This window comes from Cynocephalus volans, chromosome 8 (genome assembly GCF_027409185.1).
Source record: "Cynocephalus volans isolate mCynVol1 chromosome 8, mCynVol1.pri, whole genome shotgun sequence".
Lineage (NCBI taxonomy): Eukaryota > Metazoa > Chordata > Mammalia > Dermoptera > Cynocephalidae > Cynocephalus > Cynocephalus volans.
The window spans coordinates 34,129,807-34,151,452 of NC_084467.1; the positions used below are offsets into that span (position 1 = coordinate 34,129,807).

General features: G+C 49.6%; 1 protein-coding gene and 1 pseudogene across 1 annotated transcript; one reads left to right on the forward strand and one right to left on the reverse strand.

The window, feature by feature from the left end:
• Positions 1-609: 609 nt before the first annotated feature.
• LOC134384110 (large ribosomal subunit protein uL30m-like) lies at positions 610-3,092 on the reverse strand (annotated as a pseudogene).
• A 15,103-nt stretch (positions 3,093-18,195) lies between these two features.
• On the forward strand, positions 18,196-20,392 carry GUCA2B (guanylate cyclase activator 2B). Its single transcript, XM_063103748.1, has 3 exons — positions 18,196-18,299; positions 19,407-19,593; positions 20,331-20,392. Exons 1-3 carry the CDS (start codon positions 18,213-18,215, stop codon positions 20,390-20,392), a joined length of 336 nt encoding a protein of 111 aa, XP_062959818.1. The 5' UTR covers positions 18,196-18,212.
• Positions 20,393-21,646: the final 1,254 nt, after the last annotated feature.

Consider the following 21,646-nt stretch of genomic DNA (forward strand, 5'->3'; position numbering starts at 1 on the left):
AACGAGTCAGGCACAGATAGAGAAATACCACATGTTCTCACTTATTGGTGAGAGCTAAAAATTAATATATAAATTCACACACACACACACACAAAAAAAAAAAAAACCACGGGGTGGGGGAAGAAGATATAACAAGCACAATTACTTGAAGTTGATACGACAAGCAAACAGAAAGGACATTGTTGGGAGGGGAGGGAAGAGAGGGAGGAGGGAGGGAGGTTTTGGTAAGGGGCAACAATAATCAACCAAAATGTATATCGACAAAATAAAAATTTTAAAAAAAAATTAAAAAATTTTTTTACAAAAAAGGCCACAAGGAATAAAAAGCAAATTGCTGAGAAGGAAAAATATATCAGGAAGTTTTTCAAAACATTATCCTGCAACATATTAGAGCCTGGTGGAGGAAAGTACCTATGGCATGGAGAATGAAAAGCTATCTGACTTTACTCGGGACGAAAGCTGGGACAGCTTGGAACTGGTCTCCCATTTTTATTCAATCCTCCTTTTAACCCATTCTCCACTCTCCTGCCAAAGTGTCTTTTATTTTATGTATTTATTTTTTAAAAAATAAAAATGCTTTGCACTTTTTAATCTGAAGCCGCTCTGGCATTAGGACTCAAGCGCCTCCTGCTCCATAGGTTTCAGATGTCGCTGCACCACTAATTCCGCAGTGCTCCTGAAGCCCGTGTTAGACCTGTCCTCCTCTGTTGGAAGTTCTTGTGGTAACTTCAGGGGCTTGATTCTTATCAAATGTTTAACCACTTTCAGTTTTGCATTCACTGAAGGGATAATCTTGTGAACTTGAGGGGTATGTGCTTTTTCTAATCCAAGCATCTATATTATATCTTTTTCCCAATATGGACATCTTTTTGTACTTTTTATTCTGGTGACAACATGCAGTTTATGAGGGTGTTGTGGGTCCCCACCATATTTTTCATGAACTGCAGGTGAAGGCAGAAACACTTTTTATCTGGAATTCTTGACTTGGTAAATTTGTGATGAATCCAATCTGTACAAATGAGAGACTGTACACCTTTTGTCACAGTCTGTAGTCTGCCTGGGGTCCTCTGGACTACTGAACGCAAAACCCAGGCCGTAAGCGTAGTGATTGTTCTCTTTAGAGGCAGCGCCCACTAAACGTTCAGCCTGAACTTACCCAGCAAAGGGAAGACTCGGAGCACAGGAAGCCAAAGTGTCTTTTAAAAACACAAATCTGATCCTGTCACTTCCGCTTAAAGCCCCACCATGGCTGGCTCCTCATTTCTCTTAGCATGAAGGCTGTAGCGGACAACACAGTTCTCACTCCACTCCCTCCCAGCCACCAAAGCCCCGTGCACCTGGCCGCAGGAGGGGAAGCATGGCGGGTCTAAGCCATTCGTGGCAATGCCACGCCAGTGATTGGTCTGGGGACGGACCTGTGACACAGTTCTGGCCAATAAGACACAAGCAGAGATCTGCTGGGAACTTTTGGAAAAGTCCTCAGATAAAAGAGCATGCAAGGAGAAGGTTTGTTCATAGTCCCTTCTTTTCTTCTTGGGAAACTGGCACTTAGGGATGAGCTGCCTGGACCTTCAGCAGCACACTGGGCCATACTACTCCTCGGCTGAACCTTGGAGAGAATGAAGCTCATCCAGAGTCCCTTAGGACTCCTAAGGGTGCCCAGGGTCTGTCCCAGAGTGAGCAAAGTTACTAAAAAATCCTGGACCGAATTCAGTTCTTGATTGTGTAGGGAACAGGAGGACGGTTGGATGAGTCCAGCTCTCCAGGCTCATGGCTGACAGGAACCCCTCTGCCCTGCCTCAGGTGATCAAAGCGTGAACATGATCTTCCTGGCAGACACACTCGACGGATGGCCATCCAGATCCGTTCACTCACAGCAAGTCAGGCCCACAGGTAAGCACTGTTATGAACCTTCCAGAGGAATTTACATGCAGAGCTGCAGAAGTACTTAATTTTATTTACTCAGCTCAGCACCCAGATGGATTTTTGAGATTCTGAGCTCTCATGTATACATGTCACACCGCCAAAGTTGCTATAAACTCTTGAGCAATTTGCAACATATCCTAGACCGGTCTTGGCTCCCGGTGGTCACCCTCCAAGGAGGCACTGCTGGGTTTTTGGAATGTCGTCAAAGAACCTAACAATCAAGGACATCTCCAAATATGTGCATAAAGCTGTGAACACTGCGCCTTCTCCCTGCCTTGTCCCAGCAGCATGGGGTGCTCCAACAGGCAAGAGCCAAGGGAAGCTCATTTTTCTTTGCCTTCCTGCTAGGACAGGACCTCTTTATTCAGACTGGCTTTAGAAGGAAGCAACATTGGGAGAAGCTGTAAGGAACCCTGCTATATCCAGGTCTTCAGGGGTTCTCTCCCTCTGTCCCCTGACTGACCCCCAACTCCTTCCTTTATGTTCTCCAGCATCCATGGAATAGAAAGCAAGAATGCTAACCAGGCTGGGATTTCCTCCTGGGAGAGGAAAAAGTCTAACGGAAAAGAGAAACACATAAAATACCAGTCCTTCCCTCTCACATTTGTGTGTGCCCCCAGCATGAGGAAGGCCGAGATTTCTAAGACAGAGTCTTCCCTCCAGGAACTTGATGCTGAATAACACTGAGAGGTAACTGGGTTCCCAGCCCTGTCTTAAGTGTTCTTCACATAATAACTCATTTAATCATCACAACAATCCTATGGAGGAAGTGCTATTAATAACACCATCCCCATTTCACAGATGTGGAAACTGAGGCACTGAGAATTTGTTACTTACCCAGGGTTACAGGGTTAGCAAGTGACAGAGCTCTGATCTGGACCCAGCAGTCTGTTCCAGAGCCCTCCATGACCTCTTAGGATGGGAGAGAAAACATCAAAGACAGAGTGAGCTTTTTAAAATACAAATCAGATCACCCCACTGCTTAAAATCCTTTCAATGGCCACAGCTTTTAGGACAGAGACTCACTCTTCACCCAGGTGCACAAAGTCCTGTGTCAGCCCTGCCCGCCTCCTGGGCCTCCCTGCACGCCTCCACATGGCTGTCTGTGCCTCCCACGTGCCCTGCCACCACAGCGCGGTGGCACAGGCCACACTGCATTTGCCCATCGTCCCCCCCCCTCCTCCAGATCTTCACTCTAGCATCACTTCCTCAGGTGAGCCTCCCCTGACCCCTGACCCTTGACCACCCCCCACTCCCCTCCCGTGGGCCACACCACTTTCCTCGTCACTGCACAATTACACTGATTCAATAGGCACTTGATTAACGTTTGTCCCTTCTCTACATCGGCGCCATCCAGTAGAGACATAATGTGAGCTCCATAGGCCACTTTACATTTTCTAGTAGCTGTAATTTAAAAAGTAAAAAGGTGAAATTAATTTTAATGATGTGTTTTATTTAACCCAATGTATCTGATAGATTGTCATTTTAACCTGTAATCAATAAGAAAATTATTAATGAGATATTTTACATTATTTTTATCATACTAAGAATTCAAAATCCAGTACACTTACAGCACATGTCAATTCAGACCAGTCACATCCAAGTGTTCAATAGTCAAGTGTGGCTTGTGGCTGTTCCATTGAACAGTGCAGGTCTAGTCCAAACTCCTGTCCTCGGGGAGACCAAGTGTGGCCATTTTGAAGGTGATGCAACTAGGCCAAAAGTGGTTGGTCAGTGGCTCTCAACCAGGGGTGACTTCTCCCCAGGGGACATTTGGCAACATCTGGAGGCAGTTTTGATTGTCATGATCATGAAGGCGGTGCGGGGGGAGAGGTATGCTGTTGGCATCTACTGGGTAGAGACCAGGACGCTATTAAACACCCTACAATGTACAAGACATCCCTCACAATAAAGAATTATTCAACCAAAAATACCAATAGTGTCCAGGGTTAGATGAGTTCTCAGAGACTCAGCACACATTCATTCATTTGTTCACTCATTCCCTCCTATTCCTGGGGCCTGTTCCTTCTGTTGTCTACACAGTCAGCTGTGCTAGCTAGAAACTAACAACCTTAGTTAATGCTGAGCCTGCCTTTACTCATCAGTCCAGCAGATGGCCCTTCCTGATGGACTGCCAAGCTAGGAGAGAGGGGAATTCAGCATCTGCCTTCCGGAGGGGTTAGGGAGCCAAGTGGCATTTGCCTTGGGTATGTGTCCTCCCCCACCCCAGCCTGCACACACAGACACACTGAGAGGCTGGAGGGTGAGATTCAGTAGTTATTTCCATTGCAACCTATTTCTGAGCATCATTAAAAATCTTCACTTGAGTTTGTGCAAGGAGGGCAAGTGCACCAGACCATGAACAAACACATCATCAGCCTACCCTGTCTGCACAGGAGACAACTGGAACATGCATGAGACAGCCCGACTTCCCCCAGGGAGCTTGGGATGATGTACTCCCAGTCTGGGGCAGAGAAAATACCCAGCCTCTGCCCTCCTCAATGCCCCTTCCCTCCCCTAGCTTGGTTCCAGGGAGGCCGGTGCAGCTAACTGACAGCATTGTGGAAACACGTGTGTCCTTTAACATCTTCCTGCTTACAGAGGTTTAAGGAACACAGCTCCATTTCTAAAAGGGCCAGAACAACACATTTGTAAAGCAGAAAACTGGACTGAGATTTGACGGGAATTCCCATCGCCCACCCCATGCCCTTTTGGGGGACATGTGCTTACATAGGCTAGGCCCAGCTCCTGAGAAAACAAAGTAACAATGCCTGTACAGGCTCTGGCCTGCATTGGAGATTTCATTTAAAAAAATTGTTTTAAGGGCTGGCTGGTTAGCTTACTTGGGAGAGCACGGTGCTGATAACACCAAGGTCAAGGGTTTGGATCCCCATACCAGCCAGATGCCAAAAAATAATAATAATAAATAATAATAATAATAATTTTTCAGTAGGCAGCAACCTAGAGGAAGCCTGAGTTGAACCACCCAGGCCTCTAATAGCTCCCAAACCTCTCACTCTTCACACGTGACTTGTGTTTTTTATAGCTTTATTGAGGTATAACTGACATACAAATACTGAAGATAGTTAAGCCTTCCAATTTGGTAAGTTTTGACAAATGTATACACCTGTGAAGCCATCACCAGGACCAAGATGGTAAACATATCCATCACTACTGAAGTCTTCTCAAGGACCTTTGGAATCTCTGCCACCCATAGGCAACCACCAATCTGCTTTCTGTCAATATGGATTGGTTTGCATTTTACATAATTTTATAGGGACTCACAGAGATCTACTTATTTTTCCTCTGGCTTCTTTCACTCAGCATTAACTATTTTGAGATTCATCCATGTTATTATACGTTCCTCTTTATTGCTGAGTAGTATTCCATGGTACACATGGATATACCGAAATTTATTTATCCATTCACTTGATGGGCTGTTACAAACAAAGCCGCTGTGAACATTCGTGGACAAATCTTTGTGTGGACATGTGCTTCGGTTTCTCCTGGAGAGATGCCTAGGAGCATTTACATAGAATGGCTGGGATCAAAAGGTAGGTGTAAATTTAAGGTTTTAAGAAATTGCCAAACTGTTTTCCAAAGTGGTTGTACCATTCTCTGTTCTGCCAGCAGTGTTGAGAGCTTCAGCTGCTCCACGTCTTCAGTTGCCAGCACTTGGTGCAGTCAGCTTTTTCAATTTTCGCTATTCTAGCAGGTATGTGGTATCTCAGTGTGGTTTCAATTTTCATTAAGACCACGATGATTGATGTGCTTTTCGTGTGCTTATTTGCCATCCATTTATGATCTTTGTTGAAGTGTCTGTTCAAATCCTTTGCCCATTTTATAAAATTTGGTTATTTGCTTTATTATTATTGCCTTTTAAGAGTTATTTATATACTGTGGATACAAATCCTTTATCAGATATGTGATTAGCAAATATTTTCTCCCATTCTGTTGCTTATCTTTTTATTCTCTTAACAGCATCTTTTGCAGAACAAGAGTTCTTAATTTTTAATTTTTTTAAAAAAGTACCTTATTGTGAGGTGGTTTCCCAGATGTTAGGAGATTCATTAGGACTGCTCTGCTAGATATTAAGAATGGATTCTCTCATCCCAACCCAAACCACCTCCTTGCTGAACAGCCTGCAGCCATATGGAGCCTCCCAAGAGATTTCCAAGAAAGACCTCTCTGTGCCTCGGCTTCCTCCTCTGTTAAATGAAGATAATATTAATATCCACTTTATAGGGCTGATGAAGGAATTAAATCAGTTAATACATTTAAATTTCTTACAACAGTTTCTGGCATTTAGTAAGAGCTACATGAATATTACCCTAGTATTGTTACTTCACACTAAGCATTTCCCTGGAGAACAAACACACCACCTTGGGGCAAAATACTTGGACAGTCCTGATTGTTTCATTTTGTTTTTGATAAAGATGTGCTTATTTCTATGTCAGTCCTGAGCTAAATGCTTTAGCTCATTTACCCACTGAAACAACCCAAAGAAGGAGATACAATCGTGGTTCCCACCTTATATGTGAGGAAACTGAGACTCAGCGTGATTAGGGAGTGGCTAAGCTAGAATTCAAACGTAAGTCCTTCTGGCCCAAAACCACCGGTCCACACTGACTTTTCTCCCAAGAAGCACTCCTTGCTAATGGATAGAGTATGCCATTCCTAAAACCATGTGTGTCTTCCGCCTGTGGGCCGTGCCTGTCGTCCTGGTGTGGAATTGCAGACCTGCTACAGAGCTCAGAGGGAAAGATCAGAGGCACCTGCTGTATGTTCTCCAGGCCTTTCTGAGAAAACATGGACTGGTTCCTTTGGCCACATATATATGAATTTGCAAGAAAGGTGCTGTTGTAGACACCAGGGGAATGGACGCTATTCAATAAGGAATGCCCCACTGATGTGTCCGTGGCAAACTCGGGCATCCCCAGTGTTGCCCAGCATGCTATTGGTATGGATGTAAACAAACAAGGGCAAGATGCCTGCCAAGAGAACTAATGTGCATAGTGAACATATTAAATGCTGTAAAAGCTGAGGCTGTTTTCTGAAACGCGTGAAGAAAAATGATCAGAAAAAAAAAGCCAGAGAGAAAGGTGCCAGGGTTCAACGGAAGTGCACTTTGTGAGAACCAGTGGACTGGAGCCAGGGCTGCCTGTAAATTCCTGGCATAATAGGTGTAAAAAAGATATATATATTTCCATGCTGTAAAAAGAAGATAAAATATAAATAAACAATAAAGCATCTGTTGAGCACATTCTTTCTACCAGCACTGGGTTAGGCATTTGGGGCATACAAAAAGGAATAAAATGTAGTCCCTGACCTTGAATAATGATAGCTTATGCTCTCACAGGCTTTACTCTGTGGGAGGTTCTGTCTATCTGCTTTACATGTATCAATTTATTTATTCCTCAGAGTAACCCCGTGACATGGCTACCCTCATAATCCCCATTTTATAGATGAGGAAACCAAGGCAGAGGGGCATTCAGAACCTCCTCCAAGGTGTCACAGTGGGCAGGGAGTAGAGCCAGGACTTGAACCCAGGCAGACAGGCTTCAAAGTCTACACCATCACACTAACAGCCACTCACGAGCTTGAGCTCAGAGGAAGAACAAGAGAGAGATGAACGTGCAACTTGACAATGCACTTGGAGGACGAGCAGGACCTAACAGGCCCTCACATGCTCAGACGTGCTCTGTTGAAAAAGCCGAGCAACCCTACTCTAGAAAATGTCACCTGTACCAGCCCGTCTATCCAAGAAACACTCATGGAGCTCGTACAGTGTGCCAGGTTGTGTGCTCGATGGTAGGAACACAGCCATGCACACACCAGGCAGGTCCCTGCCGTCACAGCAGAGAGGGCAAACCCGGGCTGGAAATCTCAAAGGCACCTAATGCCATGAGGAAGTCCACAGGGACATGGGACCATCATAGGAGGGGACTAGTCTCCTCTAGGAATTAGGGTAAGCTTGCTGGAAGGAGGGACATTTCAGTGGAGACTTAGATATGCCATGTGGGTGGACGGCATGGTAGGCAGAGGAAAAAGCATAAAATCATGACTTTGGAGACTTCCCAGAGCATTCAAGGACTTGTGAGAAATTCAGTGCAACTGTTGTGTAGAAAGAAAGTGGGGAGACATGCTGGATGGAGCTGGATGGCATTTAGGGGACAGATATTTCATCTTGAAGCAATGAAAGAGCCATAGAAGTAGTGAGGCATTTAAACTGCTATTACAAATCAACTCCAAAATGAACAGCCGTTCAATCACAGTGGAAATATCTCTCTCACTCACACAGCAGTCCAAGGCAAAGATTCATTCCTAGTATATAGACTGCTGTATCAGTTACCTGTCATCCCAATGCTGTGTAACGAACAACCACAGAGCTCCAGTGGCATGCAACAATGAGCGTGTGTTGCTCAGGCATGTGGGGTCAGAGAGGGCTCAGCTGGGCAGCTCTGCAGACCTCACGGTATGGATTGGCCTTGGATGCACAACTGGGGTGACTTGGGTCTATCCATGCATTTTTCGTTCTCCAGCAGGTCAGGAATGTTCCTATGGAAATGGCAGAGGTGCAAACAAACTGAAAGAAACATGCGTGAGTTCTTGAGACTTAGGCTTGGAACAGACACACCATCTCTTGTGCCTCATTTTATTGCAATGGGAAGATGCCCTCCATTGCTTTGGCCAGGATACTCCACCTTTGTGGGAAGAACTCCCAGTTCACATGAAAGTAGATATAGGAAAGGGCGAGAAGCAGAACGATTTAATGCACTCTACCTACCATGATCCCTATCTTGTGACTCTCCCATCCCAAAGAGCCTTGTCATCATCTGGAATCGATCAGTAAGAAGGGAAAATAAGGATGAAGGAGGCACACTGCCTCTACAGGTGGCACCCGCCACTCCCTCTTATCTTCCACTAATGAAAACTAGTCATATGACCAAGCATACCCGACGTCCCTGCCCAGACAGCTGCTTTCCAGCCACGACTGTTCAATATGGAAGGGAGGAGTGATCTTGGAGGGACAACCAGCCTTCTCAACCTCAGGGAGTGGCCCATGACTGTGTTACCCTAAATTCCTATGGGAACAAGGATCAGAGTAAAAACTTTCTGCACCAGAGCATTGCCCCAGGCAGAAGTGATGGCCAACCCTCCATTACAACCTGAGCCACCAGCCAAACATGTCAAAGGGGCATCAGGGAACAGCACACGTGCTCAGGCATCAATCTATGGGGCTGCTGCAAAGATGCTAGTCTCTGCAGATTCTGATGTACAGGGAGAAAGATAGAGGCTGGACACACTGCATTGTTCCTGGGCTCCACCTCCCCTCCTGAGGCCACACCAAAGTAGCTGGTGGGACTTATGTGAGGGGATCCCCCTCTCCCTCTGTAGAGTCCCCTCTCCCACCTCCCATAGACAGGAGAACAGGCAAACATTTGGCTCAGCCAATAGCAAGGCTTAACGGGCTCCCTACAGGGCGGAGGAACGCCAGCAACCTCTGCCCTGCCTGCCTCTCAGAACGATGCCCCAGGAGTGCGCGCCTCTAGAGAGCAGCGGGTCCGCTTGCCAAGCCTCTCTCCAGAAAGCCGAGACATGAAGTGAATGCCAATGATCCCCCACACCCGTGAGGAGGGGGACGCAATTATAGAAAATTCTGCTTACAGTTCAGATTCAATATTTGGAAGGGATAATCCTGAAATAAGAGATGGCCTGATTTCTCTCCCAAGCCTGTGAATGGTTCATTAGCTCCTATTTGACATTTGATGGTTGAGTCTGATTGGCTTTATTGTGGAGTTGGACTTTAAGAAGTCCCCAAGACAGAGCAATCAAGTTTCACAATGATCCCAACTGCAAATTTTAAAACATAAATGGCAGCTGCGCCTTGGACATCAGTCCTATGAATGCTATAGGGAATGTGTATTTCATCCCCACTTAATGAAACTCAATCCTGCTTGGCAAATCGGGGCCCCTGACTCAGCGGTTAGGATTTCCTCAGCAGTTCAGCCTGGGTGCTGCAAACAAAGAACCCTCCGACTTGAGCATCAGCAAAGATGCAGTGTGTCTCGATCCTGGGGAGGGCCACCGAGGCACTGGGGTCTCTGAGGACTGTAAGACTGAGGCTATACCCTACAGAAGAGGCAATCTAACTGTGGAGGGGGGTCCCTTGCTCCCAAAACAGGAGCAATAAAGGCAGCAGATGCCTAGTTCCACAATGGGGGCCCCAGGCTGAAGGAATTCCTGAGAAACAGAAAGTAGAACAGGCCGTGATCTGGGCTGGCTTCCTGGAAGGGAGGCTTGCAGAGGACGTGGGGGAGGGGGCCGAAGGCGGTCTGCCCAACAGCTGCCCCCTTCCTTGCTGGGGGTGGTGCCTCCTCTGGGCACCCTCCGTCTCCTAGGCTTCCGCCCGGCAGCGTCTGCACTGTCTTCATCTGTCCTCCTCTACCACGGGCTCCCTGCAGGAAGGGACTGCCTTATCCATTTCCGAGTCCTGGGGCCCAACACAGGCTTGGAGCCCAATAAGTGTTTGTTGGCTGAATGAAAAATTGCACCCACCCACGTTATGTGCCCTCAGTACATTGTTACTATCTCTGTTGTTGGTGACATAGTTACATGAATGAATTGTGTCAGTTCTTTGAGAGATCAGGATTCCAGGAATCCAGGAATCCTACTGTTGGGTAGTGTTTGCAGGAGAGGTGAAAAGGATTGACTCTCTCCTTCAGTTTTTCCCTTTGACCCCTGGAAGGCACATTCAGAGGACAGAGGGGACAAGGGGACACCTAATGAGGATCTAACGTGTGCCCTGCACTGTGAGGAAACTTTATATCTACCTATTGCTGTTATAGGCCAGATGTGTGGTGCTTATGATACCAGCTCAGGAGCTCTGCCACTCAGAAGCTGTGTGTTCTCAGGCAAGTTAGTAAACGTCTCTGTGCCCTGTTGTTGTCCTCTGTAAAAGGGAAAGAGTTCCGTTCCACCTAGGGCTGTGTAAGGAATTCATGTGTTTATACCAGCAAAGACTTTAGACCAGGGCCTGGTGCGGCAGAGGCTCCCAGCAAACACTTGCAGGCACCACTATGCCCTCGTTCCGTCCTCCTCACCACTCCATCTCACAGCTGGCCAGCTGTTTCCATCTCACAGCTGCAGGATCTGACATGCAGAGAAGCAAAGGACTTGCCCAAGATCCCACAATAGTGGGACCTCAGCTCTTGCCGACTCCAAAGCCACAGCATCCGGACAGCTGATGGAGAAAGAGATGGGGAGTTGAGAGGGGAGAACTTTCTACTCCAGGCTGCATCCATTAATCCCACAGCTTCAAGGCAGCTGTGCTAAGGCCCCCTTCCCCCAGCTCCCCTGCACCAGACAGGTGAGCGTGTGTGGCCTCCCTGCCAGCACCCACACACACATACACCCTCACACATGCACACTCACAAACAGTCACACACACACGCCCAGGCTCCAGAAAATACACACGTACACATGCTCCCATAGACTACTTGCACACGTGCTCACACGTGCTTACACACACACACACGTACTCCCATTCATGCGCACACATACCCACATTCTCACACATACAGATGCACACACAGACACAGAAAGCACACATGTATACACATTCTCACAAGTGTTGGGTGTGTACACGTGCTCACATACAGATACAAGCCCACGCACTCACACACACACTCCTGTTCCACCTGCCAGTCAACCACAGGGAAGGAAGCCAGAAGTGGGGGCAGAAGCCAGGGACAGGCACGTGCCATCTCCTCCTGATGCGCAAACCCGGCCCTGGAGGCCCACGTGTCCCGTCCTCCCTGTAGTCTTCCCCCACTCCTACCCCGACTTCCAGAGTGCCCCTGAGCTGCCCCAAGACCCGATTTCAGTGCCAGGTCCCACCGTGCCTGCACTTCTTCCTTTCTCTCCCCCCGTTTCAGCCTCGCTGTTCACCTCAGCATCTGCCACGTGGGACCCGCAGGACTCAGGCATCAGCAGGGACTTTTCCATGACGACCTCACACATCCCCCCCTCCCCAGCACCTCCGAGGAGCGTCACTCACGGCGACTATCCTTGTCATGTTGATGGGACCCCCAGGCGAGGACATGAAATGGAGCGCTTTTCTACTTCCCCTCAAATCAGAGTGTATAGACGTCTGCTTACCCCATTAGCTCTCAAGGCAGCGGCTCAGGCAGAAATGGATGACGAAGTCGTTCTCTCCTGCAGTGTCCCCCGTCTCTCACCAGGGGGCAGCCCTGATCCACTCGTTTGTGTTAGATACCTACTACCCAACCCCCAGGCACTGAGGTTCTGGAGAGTAGAACCAACCCTGAAAGACAGGTGCGTATGTGTGTATGTGTGTCCGTGTGTGCGTGTGTGCGTGTGTGCATGTGTATGAGCATGTGCGTGTGCACGTGTGTGCGTTGTGTGCACGTGTGTGCGTTGTGTGCACGCATGTACATCCGTGTGTGTGCGTGTGCGCACGTGTGTGTACATGCGCGCGTGTGTGCGTGTGTGCATGTGTGCGCATGCATGTATGTGTGCGTGTGCGCATGCGTGTGTTCGCACGTGCGCGCGCGTGTGTGCATGTGTGCATGTGTGTGCGCGTGCATATGTGTGTGCGTGTGTGCACACACACAGACGAAGATCAGTACAATATAGGTTCTGGAAAAATGAGTCAAAGGGGAAGACAGATTGAATGAGATTCAGTACAGTTACTAATGCTGGGGCAAAAATTTGGTCCTGAGTTCCCTGGTGGTCATGGCAAAAATGGTACCATTCATTAGGTTACCCATCTCTTCAGGGAAAAGCTAAAATTTCATTTGGGGGCCTGCTGGAAAATACACCACACCTTTGTTTAAACAACTCTCACTGCAGAGTCTTCCAGATCAAATCTGTTCACATGTTGGACCCAATATGCCAATTCTTCTTTAAATTTGCCGTCTCTCTTTTTCACTCTTTGATTTAAAGGGATAGTTAAGAGCTCTGGCTCCACTTTCTGTCTTACTGTCCTTTCTTGAACCCATTCCATGGAGGCCACTCACTACTCTTGGAACTGATCTTACTAAGGTCACCAGTGACTTCCATGTTGCCAAATCCAGGGACAAACTTCAGTCTTCATTTTACCATTTTCGTTTGCGTGGCAGATTCCTCCTCCTGTGCCTCACCTCCAAATGTTGCAGCGCCCTAGAACTCAGCCTGGGACCTCTCCTCTTCCTTCCAGTCGCTCCCTCAATCCAGTTTCAGGATTCCAAATGCCAGATGCGCTCTGAGGACCACAACATTGATATCTGTGGCTCACATCTCTACTCAGCCATCAAACAGGCACCTCAAACTTCATTTGTTGAAACCAAACTCTTAATAGCCTCACCTGACCTGCTCATTCCTGTTTCCTTTCTCAGTAAGTAGCAGCACCATTTGACTTGGGACACCTGAGTTGTCCTGGACTCATCTCTTCATTCACCCTTTACATCCAAGTGCACAGAAAATCCTGTGGCTCTGACTTCAAGGAACCTCTGGAATCCAACCCCTGCTCATCATCTCTGTTCCCACCCCCTGTCCAAGTCACCACACTGCTCCATGGGTGTGGCTCCGTCTGTTTTGTTAGCTGCCCCATCTCTTGGGCCTAGGCTGGGGCTTAGCACATAACAGGCCATGAGTAACTATGTGTTGGTGACATTACTGAATGACCTAAGGGCTTCTGTATGCATTAGACTCCAAAAGGATTCCATTTCTCAATACACAAATGATTTCACAACTATAAAAATAATAACAAACATTTTTTGAACATCCACCACATGCCAGGAAGACTCTAGACCCAGAGAAATAAGAAACTGTCCAAGGCTAAACATCTGGTGGTTAGTGGAATAGATATTTGAATCATATCCATTTATTCAATGCATCGACTATTTATTGAGTGGCAATTAGGTGTCAGGCGTTGTTTTGGGAAAACAAAACAGGCAAATTCCTTATTCTAATAGATCTTATAGTCTAGTAAGGAGAAAGATGCAAGAAATGGAATGTATACTGTATATATGACAGGTGCTACAAGAAAGCAAGATAAGGGAATTAGGAGAGACAGGGGAGGCTCTCCAAGGTGGGATGATCAGGAAAGATCTCTTTGAGGGGTGGCATTTGAGCAGAGACCTGGATGAAGTGAGGGGTCATATCAACATGTGGGAGATGAGCAAAGACCCTGAGGGAAATCATCTTCAGCATGTCTGGGGGACATCAGGGAGGTTAGTGTGGCTGGAACCCAGGCAGTGAAGGGCAGAGTTTTTGGAATTGAGGTCAAAGATGAAGAGGGTGTGCCAAAGGGACCTTGTAGGTGGAAGCCTTTTGATGTTACTTCGAGTGAAGTGGGAAGCCGTTAGTAGGTTTGAGAAGGGGAGAGGCATGATCTGAGTTAGATCTTAGTAGGATCACTGTGGCTGCTGCATGGAGAAAGGCCTGAAGAGGCAGGTCTGTGTGGATGTCTGTGATGGTTAATTTTATGGGTCAGCTTGGCCGGGCTATGATGCACATTCGTTTGGTCAAAGGCCAGTCTAGATGTTGCTGTGAAAATGTTTTTTAGATGTGATTAACATTTATAATCAGTAGACTTTGAGTAAAGCAGATTACCCTCCATAATATATGGATGGGCTTCCTCCAATCAGTTGAAGGCCTTAAGAGCAAGGACTGAGGTTTCCTGAAGAATGAATTAACATAGAAACGCTGCCTGAGTTTCCTGCCTACGGGCCTGGAATCTACAGGTAGATTTCGTACTCAAGACGACAACGTCAATTCTTACCTGAATTTCTAGCCTGCAGGCCTGCCCTACAGATTCTGGACTTGCTAGCTCTGATAATCATGTGAGCTAGTTCCTTAAAATAAATCTAGATAGGTGATAGATACAAGCAGATGACAGATAGACAGATAGAGATGTGTGTGTGTGTGTGTGTGTGTGTGTGTGTGTGTGTGTGTGTCCTGTAGGTTCTGTTTCTCTGGAAATCCCCACCTAAAACAAAGCTGTTGCAATAATCTGTGAGACCCATGATGATAGCTTGGACCTTGGTGGTAGCAGTGGAGATGGTGAGACATGGTTGAAGTCTAGAAGTACTTTAAAGCTAGAGCCAAAAGGATATGCTAATGAATTGAATTTGGCAGGTAAAAGAAAGAGGGGCATCAGGGATGAACCTCAGATGTTTGGCTGGAGCACCTGGGTAAAATGTAGCACCATCAACTGTTATGGGAGATGCTGAAATGAGTCTGGAGCCAAGGAGAGAGGTCAGGCTGGGGAGGGAACAGGGCATTGCATTGATGGCATTAAAATCCTTGAGGTTGGATGAGCTCACCAAGGGGGTGATTACAGGCAGAGGAAGGAGGTTCAGGGACACCGTGCAGCATTCTAACATCTACAGGTCAAGGAGAGAAGGAAAAACAAAGGAAACTGAGAAGATGGGACCAATGAGATTGGCAGGAAATCTGGAGAGCATGTGTCCTAGAAACCAAATGGAGAAAGAGACTTATTCCAAGAAAGATGGAGTGAACAACTGTGACAAATGCTGCTGGGGGGAGGTCAGTTGGGGGCAGGAGAGTCATGGGCTCAGGACTGCCATGGGGCAGAGTCCAAACACACACATGGGCAAACTGGCTCCCACTCTGCGTCCACATTTGAGGCTTCCCTGCAGAGATAGAGCCCAGGCTGGAGTGATAGTCACTTTCCACGTCCAAAAAGGAGGAAGTGTCCTGATAATACTATCTCAACGATGCAGCTGGTTGGGGTTGGCAGTAAGGACTTATGCCTGTGGCTGAGTTGGTTTTGATGGATGGTGGGTCGTTCATGAAGAGATTAGGAGGAGATAGGTTGAGAAATGACGTTGGGCCATGCTAGGCAGATGGGGAAGTGATCTCTTTCCCAGAGAGGGATGGACATGTGACAGGCCCTGGCTGGGGGAGCCAGAGGGTAAAGAAGGGAAGGACACCATGACCACAGGGGCTTCCAAACCTACAGGTTTCTTCTTGTCCCCTTGATGGGGGGCGGGGGGAAGGGATAAGCTTGCTCTGGTGGGAAGAGCATGGATTTGGGAATCACATGGCCTCATGACAACTTCATATGCTGGAGTCTGGTCATCTGTTCACAAATGAGAAACTGAGATCACAGAGGCTGTCACTTGCCCAAGGTCATATGGTTGGTCCAACTCAGCTCAGGGCAGAAGGGCGCAGCATCAAGTCCAGGCTGCACAGACCAGATGTCAGAACTGTCCCAGCTGTCGTTTCAGAAATGGGGTTTGTTGCGGGGGGCGGGGGAGGTTCTGTGGAGAAGGAGCAGCAGGGACACCACCAGGCACATGCTGGGGAAATGGGCAGAGTGGGGACAGGAAAGTCCCAGGCTCCTCTGGGACAGGAATTGTTCGGTTTTTCCTCACAGCAAACACTGTGAGGTTGTTCATCATTTTCTCCACTTTACAGATAAAGTAATGGAGTCTCAGAGAAGCTAAGGAATGTACCCAAGGCCACACATCCGATAAGTGCTGGACTCTGAGTTTGAACTCAGCTCTCCTTGTCCCCAAGGCCTGTGTTCCTTTTTCTGTAACACCACAGGCTGAGCAGAGCTGAGAAGTCCGGACAGAAAACCTGCTCGCCTCTCATACTCCCACAGTGACAACAGACATGGTGCCTCACTGGACCCTGGGCTACTCTTCTGTAAAGTGGGGACAACCGTTACACCTATCCTATAGAACTAGATGGGACTGTGCACATAAAACAGTGTTGTGCATGCTGTTCAAGAAATGAAAGCCACTGTTATCTCATGATCATTCTCATTTTACAGATGAGAAATCATATGAGTCCACTAATTTCTTTATACTCTAAAGAGCAGAGTCTGAAGTCTGGATTCAAAGCAAGACCCAAGAAACTCCAAAGTTCACTTGAGCTTTTTTTCTATTTCAATCCAAGATAAGAAAGAAGATGGGCATTTGAGGCAGATGAAATATATCGGCAAAAACATGAGATGGAATTAGGCATGTGCCAGTAGGGTTGGCGTGAGGGAGCACAATGACATCAGATTTTAGACACCAAGTTGAAGTGGCACCTTAAACACCAAGATACACTGTCAGGGCTTCAATTCAACATTATGCAGGGGGTGCAGACCACGTGCCATAGGCAGTGCCTGGCAGAACTGGGCCCGGATACGGTGCTGTTTACAGCTGCCTGATCTGGCAGCGATGATATATTGCCCTTATAGACTTTGCCCTCTTCTCTGTGACCCAACCTTCAACCACTGAGGTGGTGAGTATACACTGCCTACAAGGCAGCTGTGAGCTCAAGGGGCCTGCTGGAGATATGTCATCCAGGAGATAAGGGCTAGCTGGTGGGCTGGGGCCCCTCCACCCTCACAGCAGCCTTATGCGGTAGGCTCTATTATGCCCATTTGGTGGAAGAGAAAACTAAGGCTCAGTCAGAGTCGATGTCATTTGTGCAAGACCACACAGCTGCGGCGGGACTAGGATTTGAACCCAGGTGTCTCCAAGGCCACACTCTTTTCTCCATGCTAACCCAGCATCGGCCATCGACTTCTGAAAGGCATAGGCAGGTAAGACAAGTCAGCCACGGCCCAAGGGGGCCCAGGCACGGGTGGGAGATGGCAGGCAGAGGCAGCTGAAGGCCTGGGCAAGGACTGGTCAAAAGGACGGTCCTTAAATACAACTGGGGGGTGTGAAATGGGGGGGAGTGGGCTGGGAGGGAGTGCGTCTTGGAGATATGGGGGCTGGAGAACCCTGAGATCAGCCGTGTCTGCCTACCCTGCCCTGGGCCAGCCTGTCTGTCTGCGTGCTTCACCCAGAGAAAGCACCATGGGCTGGCCTGGGCAAAGACACCTGGCTGGAGTCCCTGCTCTGCCACTGACTAGTTTTGTGATCAGGGCCAAGTCACTTTATCTCTTCATCCTCACTTTCCCTCTGTCCGTAAAATGGTCTATCATTCTACTCACATAGGTCTCTTGAGAGCGAATGGAGAGCAGTGGGGCCCAAGGCCCTTGCACAGACCCCCGCATGCAGCAGGCACCTGACATACGCGCTCCATGGCCCATACAAGTCCGTGTGCTCCAGGCTGCATGCCCTCCTCTTCCTCCCCCCCCCTCTTCCTGCGAACCAGCTCTGGGCTTGTCAAAGAGTCAACCAGCTGTCAGCCCCACCCCAGCTGGCCAGTTAATAAATGACCAGGGCTCAGGAGCCTGGCCTATAAGGAGCTGCTAGCAGGGGACACGGGTGGGAGCCAGGTGGATGGCAGCGGGACACAGAGGGAGCAAGATGGGCAGCAGGACCATGTCAGGGCTCCTGTTGGGGGCGGCTGTGGTCCTCCTGCTGCTGCAGAGTGCACAGTCAGTCCACATTCAGGTAAGTCCCTCCAGCCAGCCTGCCCTCTGCCTGAAAGTCCCCATAGTGGGAGGCTTGGCTGGAGAGGGTACACTGAGAATTCAGGGGTACAGGGGAGCATATGGCCTATCACAGCCCCGGGACCAAGACAGCTGGAATGTCAATGGCAGTGTTGATGGTGACGATGATAACAAGCTGCTATTTATTCAGCACAGCTCTCCTCCAAGGTCAGTACTGGTCTCAGAGTTCAGAGTGTGGAACAAGACATGGACCCTGCTCTGGAGGAGCCCAGAAGGGGAGGGAGACCCCTTTTCATGCTCTCACAGCTTTCTATATTCACCCTTACATGGGTGGAGGAGGGATTGGCACCAGAGAAATTTCCCTGGCAGGTGACCCTTGAGCTGACATTGCTGGATGAGCAGGTGGTTGCTGGGCACAGAGGATGGGTAGATGGTTCCGGGCAGAGAACACAGCATATGCCAAGTCCCTGAGAGAGGGCAGCAGGGGGTCAGGTGTCCTCCCAGGGTGTCTGTGAGGCTGGTAGGAGTGTGGCTGGATGCTGCTGGCCTCCCTGAGCACAGCAGAGAAGTCTGGCCCTGGGTGTCACATCCCTGGCTCTGGGCAGGGTTTCCCTGGAAAGAATGAAGGGGGCCTGGGGAGGGGTGCAGGAGTGGCAGCCTCCCCTGCAGCCCTGGCCTTGAGCCCGGCCAGCTTGGGGTTGCCATCACTTTGCCATGTCAGTTCAGGGGAGAGCACCTCGTTAGCACGTGTGTCCTGGTACCAGGCCCTGGGGGAATGTCAGCTGAGAGAGCTGAGGCTTGGAGAGGGGCAAAGCTGGGATTTGAACCAGGGACAGCCTGTCTCTAATGTCCCTGCCTTGAGCCGCTGTGCCCCACAGTCTTGCTTCAACTCCTCTGCCAGCTCCTGATGGCCTGTGACATGTTGGGGTGGGAGCAGATCAGACACTATCTCCCACCCCCAAGGCTGCTCTTGCCAGTGTGGCCTTGACTTTCCATGAGAACAGAGAAGGGTCCAGAGGATCCGAGGGGTGCGAGGAACCCTGGGGCTGATGGCAGTGCCTGCTCCTGACCCAAGTCTTGATTCCCGCCATCCTCTCCCCTCCCCCAGTACCAAGGCTTCCAGGTCCAGCTGGACTCAGTGAAGAAGCTGAATGACCTGGAGGGACAGCAGGTTCCCAGCCCCCGCCTGCAGGCCCAGAGCCTCCAGCCCTCTGTGTGCAGTGACCCAGCCCTGCCCCCTGACCTCCAGCCTGTCTGCACCTCCCAGGATGCTGCCAGCATCTTCAAGGCCTTGAGTAAGTGGCCCCATCCCCAGAGAGCTTCCTGCCCCTCGCTGTCTCCCCAGCCCCAGCTCCTCCACCACGTGTTGTTTCTGTTAAGCACCCAGTGGCTGAGGTCAGGGAGATTCCAGCAACTCAGCCCCTGTCCTCCCCAGGACTTCCCGGGTTTGGGCACTGCAAGTCAGACATGTCCGGAACACCCTGAACCCCAACAAGTCCCTCAAAGCCTCCATGGACGGGGAGGGAAGGAGCACGAGGAGCAGACCCACAAGCAGCCAGCGACTGCGTGGGAACACAGGGGAGAAGGTCACACTGGGGAGGATTAAGGGTCTGAGAGGCTTCCAAGAGGAGGTGACAGCTAAGCCAAAATCTGAAGGAAGAAGCAGAGCAGGGGAGGAGAACACAGCGTCTAGCTAGCGCTTACTAAGCACCTACTATGTGCTGGGCCCTGTGTCCCCACCTTTGCCTGCGTCTCTCCTCACAGCAGCCCTGTCAGGTGGATGCTGTCTATTTAGCAAACAAGAAAATCCAGGCACAGAGAGCCTGAGTGACTTGCCCAGTCTCTGCTACGAAGGAATGCACCTGGGACTTGAACCCAAGCCTCTCTCTCCACTCTGACGTTTCGTGCTCCTCCCCTGTGAGGCTGCTGGGCCCACTCCTGAGCAGCCTTCTCTGTTGCCCGGCCAGAAGCTGCCCTGGAACCGCAGGCATGAGGGTTCGGGTTCAGCTGACCAGTTTTCTCCCCTGACCAGAGACCATCGCTAACGACAACTGTGAGCTGTGTGTGAACATCGCCTGTACCGGCTGCCTCTGAGATGGCCCCGGGTGTCCTGGGCCCACCCTGGACACCTTAGTGCCCCCACCCAGCCCACTGCTTTTGCAGCCCCCTACCCCCATCCACGCTCAGGTGGGGCCCTCCCAGGCCAAGCAGCTGGATCCGGTGCAAAGTGATTGGACAGGCAGTTGGAGGAGAGTTTGGCCACAGAGGTAGCCCTGCTCCTGAATAAAGATTCTCCGCCCACACACAGAGTCCAGCTGTCCATTTGTTCATCCCCAACAGCCAGGGATGGAGCTTCTTGGGAAGCAGGGAGGGTTGAAGATGAAGGCTGGACTGAAGATACCAGGCGGGAATTTCTCTGCAGTTTGCAACATCTGAAGAGTTGATTCATTAAAGCCCATTTTGTATACAGGGAGGCAAGGCTTAGGACAGGAATGATGCACCCAAGACCACAGAGCTGAGAAGCCACAGAGCAACCTAGACCCATTTGACCCCCAAGCTGAGCTCAAGTCCTCCCCCAGCTTCTGTGCTCCTGCCCCAGGGGTGGGGCTGGGGGTGAAGGGAGGCGGAATTGAGGAATGGGTAGAGGGGACAATCGCCTGCACCCCTTGTCAGGCCAGTGGTCCGAGCTGACTCTTCCCCAGGGCCTCCCCTGAGGAGGGGGCCTTTGCCTCTGTCCCCACTTCCCTGAGATCCGTCTCTTCTCCTCAGCCTCCCCGGGGCACGTCTGGCCAGCTCCAACTGGGAGACCTTCCCTCTCTCTCTCCAGCCTGGTGGCCCTGAGGAATATTAATAATAATAATAGTCAACAGTTATGGTGCATTGTCTATATCCTAGGCGCCGCAGTATACACATGGCGCATATTAACTTGTGGAGTCCTCGCAGCTGTCTGATGGAGTGGATGCCAGTATTACTACCATCTCCACTTTGCAAATAAGGAGAGTCAGGCACAGAGACAGGAGGCATGGCAGGGTTCTTCCCAGGACGTCTGGGCTGGAGTCCATGCTCTGACCACCATGTTGCCACGTTTCCGCGGTGCTAGGCCATGCTCATGATGCCTAACAGAGGGCCCAGTGCAGCACCTTGCCCTCATGGAGCCATGCTGGGAATTCTTGGGAGCGGGACCTTTCCACAGAGCAGGCTCCTCCTCGGCCTTGGTCCCGGGCTGCCAGGGGGAAGGAAAGTCAGTGCCAAGGGACCGTGTTCTCTGAACTCAGCTCACTGAGGCCATGGCGAACCCCCCAGCCAGCTGCCCCCCTTACTGCTCCGTTCTGCTCATGAATCCTGCAA

Excerpts from the sequence above, each read along its gene's own strand:
- GUCA2B (XM_063103748.1), top strand. The coding sequence starts at position 18,213 with ATGGGCAGCAGGACCATGTCAGGGCTCCTGTTGGGGGCGGCTGTGGTC. Across the intron at positions 18,300-19,406 it reads CACAGTCAGTCCACATTCAG|TACCAAGGCTTCCAGGTCCA; the intron begins GTAAGTCCCTCC and ends CCCCTCCCCCAG. Across the intron at positions 19,594-20,330 it reads CAGCATCTTCAAGGCCTTGA|AGACCATCGCTAACGACAAC; the intron begins GTAAGTGGCCCC and ends TCCCCTGACCAG.